At 32.5% G+C, this 8,638-nt stretch overlaps 2 protein-coding genes across 2 annotated transcripts; both read left to right on the plus strand.

Moving 5' to 3' along the window:
* Window positions 1-1,080: 1,080 nt before the first annotated feature.
* LOC101503199 (tobamovirus multiplication protein 3-like) lies at window positions 1,081-3,762 on the plus strand. Its single transcript, XM_004498165.4, has 6 exons — window positions 1,081-1,184; window positions 1,274-1,319; window positions 1,798-1,861; window positions 2,256-2,309; window positions 2,389-2,466; window positions 3,308-3,762. The coding sequence occupies exons 3-6, from the start codon at window positions 1,808-1,810 to the stop codon at window positions 3,398-3,400; spliced, it is 279 nt and encodes a 92-aa protein (XP_004498222.2). The 5' UTR covers window positions 1,081-1,184; window positions 1,274-1,319; window positions 1,798-1,807; the 3' UTR covers window positions 3,401-3,762.
* Window positions 3,763-4,804: 1,042 nt separating this feature from the next.
* On the plus strand, window positions 4,805-6,927 carry LOC101512527 (pentatricopeptide repeat-containing protein At5g13770, chloroplastic-like). Its single transcript, XM_004498108.4, has one exon. It carries the CDS (start codon window positions 4,821-4,823, stop codon window positions 6,717-6,719), a length of 1,899 nt encoding a protein of 632 aa, XP_004498165.1. The 5' UTR covers window positions 4,805-4,820; the 3' UTR covers window positions 6,720-6,927.
* The last annotated feature ends 1,711 nt before the right edge of the window (window positions 6,928-8,638 follow it).

The raw sequence follows: 8,638 nt of genomic DNA on the forward strand, positions 1-8,638 counted from the left end.
TAAAAACCACCTGAATATTACATATCATTTACAAAGGCTAAGTATATGTTATCAATTGTTGAAAGATGTTTGACGTTAGTTTTGAGTCAGTATATGGTTTGCCAGGAGGTAAATTTGCTAGATATCCAATATTGTTCATTGTAAGGTTATGATTGTAGAGACAGAAAGAAATAGTGTTATATTTAATAACTATACAAGTCTTTTCTAACAAGCTAGATCCCAAATTTATATTTTATTACCTTGGACAATAATTAAGAGCCTGTATGTCGTCACTTTTTCTGTCGTGACATCATAGCTTTGTTGATACACCTCCTTCCATTTGACAAGTTACTCCCACTGTTATAGCTTCATCAGTATCCTCTTAATGCTCTCTTTATGTAGATATTGGACTCTCTCTAGCTGAATACAGCAGTCTGGCCAATAAAGCAGCTGAAATTCTATGGGTACCCGGCATAAGAGCTAAACTTGTACTTCACTCCCAAACCAAACACACGGAATTAAACTTTGTAATAGATCGTAGCATCTATTACGATAACATGAAAATAGAATCCGTTTCACACAACGTGCATTTTATTCCCAAATTAAACACCCAGAATTAAACTTGTACAGTGTTAGATAAAGAGTTCCTAATGAGTCTCCCTGTTAGGATATAGTATAATAGATATTAGAGTAATTAATGGTTGTTATAGTTAGTTAGTTATGAGGTAGTTAGTACTATTCTGTATGAATAGGGGTTCTGTAGTTAGTTGAGATATCATTGAATATTGCAATCAATTGTTAAATAGAGAATAGTCTCTATTGTGAAGTGGAAACCCTTGGAGGAGAGATTTCTCTCCTAGTTCTTAATAAAAGTGTTACTTCTTAGGAATCCAAATCTTGGGTTCCTAACAAAATCTGTGCTGCTACTTACCTTTTCAGTAATGTCCTCAAGAGGCTAAAACAGATCTCTAACTGTTGACCTTTAATATTCAATAAGTCTATCATTAGTGCCTTTAATTCTAATTTCAATATTTATTGAAAAGTATCAAATTGCTGTTTCATGTTCACGAGTTTTAAGTTTGTTGCATGACCCATCTTGTTTTTGTGTGTTTGTTTTGTTAATGCATGACAGATTGTTTTGTGGTTGGTATTATGGTGGAAACCAGTCAGTGTGCTGGTCATTCTGTCTAAGGTGTTCTTTGCAGGTTTGTCTGTTGGAAGTTTTTTTGTTGTTTCAATTTATCTCAACTTTTTTGAGTTTTTGCTAATTCATATGGTATACATGTTGCAATAGGGGTTTCTTTGTTTGCTGCCCTTGGCTTTCTTCTCTATGGTGGAAGGTATTGTTGTTTTTTATTTTGCTTTTCTACCCCCTTTGATGTAATTTGGAATGAAATTTATTGCATTTAGGTTACAAGATACCACTTCTTCGTATCAGGCTCATGCAAGTCCTTGGAAGTTTATTTATTAGGACCTTAGGGGCCCATTTCTCTTAGAGTACTGGTATTGATGTTTACTTGTTTATCTTATGACTCCTCCGATATTCTTCTCATGATATTTTAAAGGGATGATCATCAGATATGTGGCAAGATTGAACAGCTTTATATTTTTGAGCTTTTGTGACTTGCTATTTCATTTTATTTTCTCTGTTAACGATTGTAACTTAAGGCAGATATCCTAAATCAAGCACCTTTAGAGGTCAATTCTTAAGTTAAATGTGAATGTTATTTGTATATGCAAATATTGTGTTCCCACTTTTGTAGTACCAGTGATTTCCCCATCTCGTTTTGTGTCCACTTTCTTACTGTTTTTTTGTAGACTATTCTTGATGCTGCAACGCTTTCCTGTGGAATCCAAAGGGCGACGTAAGAAGCTGCAAGAGGTATGCAGTCTGACAGAGGTCGAGTGTAGGATTACTAAAACAAGCCTAAATCCCCAAACCCACTAATATACTAGAACTACTAACCCCAAGTATTAGAGGTCCCAATAACCTGTACCCAGTACATGCTAACAACTCATTATTTTAATTTCCTAAATATGTAGATATAAAAGGAGGAGATAGAGCAAAGGTAAATGAGAGAATAGGGACCTTAGAAGATGGTGCTATTGTCTTACCATGTTTAAATTATAGGAATTCTGTAGAGATAAAGGAGGAGAGAGAGAAAAGGTAAATGAGAGATTAGGGACTTTGAAAATGGAGTTTTATATGAATTTTTTGTAGATAATCTAAAGATATTGTAAATATAATTCTAACAATAAGTGATGTTTCTTTTTAGGTTGGCTATGTGACAACCATATGTTTTTTATGTTTCCTTATCAGATGCATTATGGTGAGTCCCTTCTATTTTAAATCTCAGTGATTCCTATGATGGTTTTCAAATTGAGTTTGATTGTATTTTGTTGTGTCAGATGTGTTTTAATGCATTTGATAAACATGCGGACCTTAATGTCATGGACCATCCTATTCTAAACTTCATATATTACCTGGTAAGGTTGTCTGTGTTTCTCTATTTCATTTTTTTACTGCCAATACTTTTTGCTGTTTCGTTTTTGTTTGGTAAGATTGGGGATCTAGTTGGGACATTGGAAGATTGGATGTGGATTCTTGGAAGTCATCACTTTGAACACCACATCCCCCTTGCTAAATACAACTAAGATGCTACTGGGCTAAAATGCCCTTTACTCACTGCTATTCTCTTTAGGTCTATTCTGTGCTTTATTTGGTTACTTTGGCTTTTAGAGTTTAGCTGAGTGGTGGAATTCCTGACATATTTGTAGTCTAAATATTTCTGACCCAAATTTTTTCTAACCTTTTCCTGCTTAAACTCAATGGGAAGTGGCCTGTGTGTTTAAATCATATATGTTTCAAAATCCAACAATTCATGCTGAGCACATCTCTAGATCAAATTTCCAATCACATGTGGAAATTTTGTTTATAAGAAAATAATTGTTATAGATGTTCTGATTTCAATTGGAAGGTATTAGATTGCTTTTGTGAGGTATCAATAATTGTGCTTTTAGCAGTTCATGTAGAAATAGTCCTCCAGGTGTTAGCTCAGTGGTAAAAGCTTAATATTATAATCTCAAGGGACAAAGTTCAAATTCTATATGGGACAGTTGTAAAATGACCATTAGTGTCACCGTTATTAATAATAATTTTCCCTTTCCCAATTTTTTTTATAAAAAATTCACGATGATAAAGCCAACATTCTGTTGGCATACTTTTAAACTTCTATGAAGGGTAAATCATGATAAACAATATTTGTATGGCTTTGATTTGTTGCTGTCTCCCACTATTCCTCTTACCCTTTTCACATTTTTGTTGCAGTTGGCAGAAATATTACCTTCTTCTTTGGTCCTATTCATTTTGAGGAAGCTTCCACCTAAGCGTGGCATCACACAATATCACCCTATTCGCTGAAAACTGCTTAACATACCTAGAAAAAGGGAGTCATCAGTGGTTGATAATCTCCTTACCTGATTCTCACAGTTCAAGGGTAACTTTTAGAGCACAGAAAGCTAGTCTTTTCAATGTTAGGTGTGACAAAGCTTGTATGATGGGTTTTATGGTTCATTAAAGCTTGTAGATTTCAAAACGTGACATTTCATGCATTCTCAAAACATGTCGAGCTGTGTTATAACTGATATTTGCTTTGTCAATGGTTGGTTCTGTTGTTTGAGCAACCATAATTGGGAAAATGGGATAGTGATGTCTTGTATAAACAAAGTGTTACAAGTTCGTAAATGTATTCTTCACTTCTTTAGTGATTCCTTTTCTTTCTATAGTATAATCTGTTTCTTTTGGTTGTTTGATCTTTCCTAGTTAAACTTTTCTCCTTGAAATACTACGCTCGAATACTCAATGCCAACTTTGTGACTATGATATAACCAAAAGAAAAACTATAGAAGCATTCACAACTAAGTACACGATTGGTATAACATTTAATGATAAAAAAAAGTCATACCTCGTTCAGCTTTGCTGGAATTTGACAAAGTGATTAATAGAAAACCTTCTACTTGGTTGTGTTATCCAGTGGCTCTAGCTTGATGAAGATTTTGTTTGAGATGATATGAAACAAATCAAACAATGATTTCATCTTGAACCGATTTTAGTATGAACTACCAGCCAGTTAGTAATTGACTATTTGGTTTGACTTTGGCTGAATGGAAGGTATATGAATTATTATGAGACATAGAATAGAAGTTGATAGAGTAATTAACTGTTATATCTATCATACCACTTATTTTTTCTTTTTCCGTCTTACGCAATTGCAACATGAATCTTGCCAGCGTCAAACAGCAATTAAGTAACACGCATAGTGTGGTGCATCCTTCTTTATGTAATTATTTATCTAATGAAATAACTGATTTTTTTAAACAATTATAAAGTTTTAAAAAATTCTGATTATATATTATAGTTTACCCCTAATTTATTGAAAAAAATTTACTTATTGTTCTAGTAATCAATATTTCTGCTGGGAGGTAATTAAAAGTCAGACAAATAATTGTTCTAGTTGGTTATTCTTTTAAGTCCAACTACTTGGCTATTTTACTTTTATAATATTTCCTAACCATGTATATGCCCCTAATCTAAATCCAAAATTAGAAGAAAAGATTTCTAATAATTGTTTAAACAATCACTAAGTTCAAATTTTATTTGACCTTAAAAGGCATAATATAAAATTAAGGTTATTTATGGCTACTACATATTAACGTGGCTCTCATTTCATGTAACCCAAAGCTAAAATGTTTTGCGATTTTTCTACGCCACGTGTCACATTTTTAGTGGCTAATTCACTCCACAAAGTTGAGATATCCATAATTCGGATAGAACCATAATCATGTCCCAACCACAACTTCCAATCATCAACAACAACATTCTTCATTTCCAAATTTCCAAACCAAACTTGTTAATTATTATGGCCATTTCATGTTCTTCAGATTGGTCGCTAGCTTGCACAAATTGTTCCACAAGAAGAACAAACTTGCATGCATTCATCCCTTCTTTCTCCTCACTTTCAACCTCAAATCCAAAGTTTTTCATTGCAAATTTATCTGCGTCTCACACCCCCATTTTAGAAGAACCTTCTTCCAACACCCCCTTGATTCATTTAGATGTTAATAACTTTTCTTCTGACCCTCAACAATATTCCAAGCTAGAAAATGATCAAAATTTGAATGATTTTCTATGTGGGTTGTTTGAGGATCAAAAAAAGGATGAACTTGCATTTGATTACTATCAAAGACTCAAAGAGAGATCAGAGTTTATACCAAAGAAATCAACTTTGAAGTATGTGATAAGGTATTTGATGAAATTCAAGAAATGGGAATTTTTTTCATCACTTTCTCATGACTTTAAGGTTTATCATGTTTTCCCTGATGTTGCCACTTGTTCTAGGTTGATTAGTTTTTGCATTAAGAATAGAAAGTTCAAGATTTCTGAGACCCTTTTAGATGCTTTTAGCTTGAATAGTGAAGTTGGTGTTTTTGCTTTTGGTTCTGCTTTGGAAAGTTATAATAAGCTGCATATGTTTAGAAGAAGTGTTTTGGTTTATGAAAAATTGAAATCCACTAGTGTTGTTATAGATGCAAGATGTTATTTACACATTATGGAAGCTTATTTGAGGCTTAATAACTGTGAAAGAGTTGTTCAATTGTTTAATGAGTTTGAAAGTAGGAAGTTAAGAAATTCAAATCGATATTTAGGTCAAATCTATAGTGTTTTATGTGAGTCATTAGGGAAATTTGGAAGGGCTTTTGAAGCATTAGAGTACTTTAGAGATATGAATAAAAAAGGAGTTTTTGAGTACTCTATTTACTCTACATTGATATGTTCTTTTGCGCGTTTGCGCGAGGTTCATGTGGCCGAGGAACTTTTAGTCGAAGCTAAAAACAAAACAATGATAAGGGATCCTGAGGTTTATTTAAAGCTTGTGCTAATGTATGTTGAAGAAGGTTTATTGGAGAAGACTTTGGAAGTTGTCGAGGCGATGAAGGATGTTAATGTCAAGGTTTCTGATTGCGTACTATGTGCTATTATCAATGGTTTTAGCAAAAGAAGAGGGTTTTCGTCTTCTGTCAAAGTTTTCGAGAAACTGATTTTTCAGGGATATGAACCTGGTCAAGTCACCTACGCTTCGATTATAAACGCCTATATCCGTCTTGGACAAAATATAAAAGCGGAGAAAGTTTTCTCAGAGATGGAGCAAAAGGGATTTGATAAATGTGTTGTGGCTTATTCAAGCATGATTGTAATGTATGGTAAAACAGGTCGGTTAAGTAATGCAATGAGACTAGTTGCTAAGATGAAAGAAAGAGGGTGCAAACCGAATGTTTGGATTTACAATTCATTGATTGACATGCATGGAAAGGAGAAGAATTTGAGGCAACTTGAGAAATTGTGGAAAGAAATGAAGAGAAGAAAAGTTGCACCTGATAAGATTACTTACACGAGCATAATTGGTGCTTATTGTAAAATTGGAGAGTTTGATAAATGCATTGAACTTTATAATGAGTATAGACTCAATAAGGGTGTGATTGATAAAGCTATGGCTGGTACAATGGTTGGTGTCTACTCAAAAGTTGGTCAAGTTGATGAACTTGTGAAACTTTTACAAGACATGAAAAGTGAAGGAACAAGATTGGATCAGAGGCTTTATCAGTCTGCTTGGAATGCTTTTGCAGAGGCTGGCATGCAAGTACAGGTAAAATGGATGAAAGAGAGTTTTCATGTAACATAGTTTAATTTCAATTGTAAGAAGTGGAAAAATATGTGAAGTTGAGTGAGTAATTTGATACTTGTTCATAATGTATCGATTTTGAGGCTAAAGAGCTTTGATTTGTACAATTTAGCAATGTTAAGTCCTTTGTGATCCTATTCCTATGCTTCCAAATTGTAATTAAAAACTTGTCTGGTTTAAATGTGAGTTTGGTGAAATCACGGTGGAATTATAATTTTGTTGAAATTTTAAAAAGTAATTTTGGTGAGATATTCATATTTTGTCAAATTCGATATCAATTCAAACAACTATTAAGTAACTTCTTTCAATTGCAACTTCCATAATTGTGCATTATGTTTAAACCTATAGCTAATCCATAAATATGAAGATTAGAAATCAACATAACATTTGTTTCATATTAAGTATATTTTGAATGTTGAACCAAAAAAAATACAACGCTAAAAAAGTAAAAGTTTGTTCTTATATCTCTCAACTTACTTCCGAAGTATAAATCCAAAAAAAATCGCAATTTTTATATCGTGTGAAAGTATAATTTTGAACAAAAATAACATTTGGAAAAGTAACAAAATAACATTTGGACAAGTAAATAATAAATATACTATTCTCATTATAACAAAAAAAATTGAAACTCTTGATTGTACAATCTTGACAACGATAAATGCTAAAAGGTTTAGTCCTACCAATGTATTAAAAAACAAGAAATAATAAAAAGTAAAGGAAAGCACTTAATATTAGTCTAAGAGAATGGAATTAAATGCTTCTTGGATACACAATAATTGCAACATGACATAAATTAGTGAGCCAAAAAAGCCAATTCCAATAGCTAAGAATACTCTGAAGCAATAGATAGGAAATGTGTGACATATTGGCAACCAACCAGCATGAGGGTTCCCTTTGCTTTCCATTGAACCAACTGCCAATGCTGCTGAGCAACTTGAGAAGATAATCACTGTCAAAATCTACACAATAACATCAACCAATCAGAAAAAATTAGGACTTAGAAATATAACTAATTCTATTATTTTAAATATTTTTTTACTTCTTTTCGTTGGAAATATATTTTTCAACTTTTATGTACATTTTTCAAGTTTTGTAGAACTATCACAAAGTTACTCTGCACTAATTAATTTTGGTCAGTCGTTTAAGATCGGATAGTTCAAATTACACGTGTAACTGCGTCTAGAGCCGTAAAAAAAGCCCCCAACTATAAGGCCCCTTTACTTTTTTTGTTTTATTATTAGGCCCCCTATCAAAATAATCTTTTAAGGGGCCCTTAATTTAGGCTCATTATTTAATGGGGCCTAAGGGCCCATAGGCCCATAATATTTTGTTAATTTTAAGATTTTTTTCTTGAAAAAAAAAATTTACTAAAAAAAAAGTGAAAATTTTTTATCGAAAAAAAATCGAACATTTTTTATCCCAAAAAAAGTCGGACATTTTTTATCGAAAAAAATTGGACATTTTTTATCGAAAAAAAATCGGAAACTTTTTATCGAAAAAAATCAAAAATTTTTTATCGAAAAAAGTCAGAAAATTTTTATCGGAAATTTTTATCTAAAGAAAATCAGAAATTTTTATCGAAAAAAATCGAACATTTTTTATCGAAAAAAATCGGAAAATTTTATAGAAAAAAAAAAAAAATTATCGGTGAAAAAATTGAAAATCTTTATTTCTCAAAAAAGAAAATTGATTCTTTTTTAAAAAAAGTGGGCCTAGGGGCCTCCTAAGCCCACAAATTTTTAGGAGGCTTTTAATTTAGGGGGCCTTGTTTTTGGGGGCCTTTTAAATTATTAATTTTTTTGGCCCCTTCAAAATGTTGGCTGGGACAAATAATTAGGAGGCTTGTCAAATTGACAGCTCTAACTGCGTCACACAGTTACAATAGAGAATCAGTTTCCTATGCAATTATAATTCAGCAT

The sequence above is a fragment of the Cicer arietinum genome, unplaced genomic scaffold, assembly GCF_000331145.2.
Source record: "Cicer arietinum cultivar CDC Frontier isolate Library 1 unplaced genomic scaffold, Cicar.CDCFrontier_v2.0 Ca_scaffold_6327_v2.0, whole genome shotgun sequence".
NCBI lineage: Eukaryota > Viridiplantae > Streptophyta > Magnoliopsida > Fabales > Fabaceae > Cicer > Cicer arietinum.

Excerpts from the sequence above, each read along its gene's own strand:
- LOC101503199 (XM_004498165.4), top strand. The coding sequence starts at position 1,808 with ATGCTGCAACGCTTTCCTGTGGAATCCAAAGGGCGACGTAAGAAGCTG. Across the intron at positions 1,862-2,255 it reads GACGTAAGAAGCTGCAAGAG|GTTGGCTATGTGACAACCAT; the intron begins GTATGCAGTCTG and ends GTTTCTTTTTAG. Across the intron at positions 2,310-2,388 it reads TCCTTATCAGATGCATTATG|ATGTGTTTTAATGCATTTGA; the intron begins GTGAGTCCCTTC and ends TTGTTGTGTCAG.
- LOC101512527 (XM_004498108.4), top strand. The coding sequence starts at position 4,821 with ATGTCCCAACCACAACTTCCAATCATCAACAACAACATTCTTCATTTC.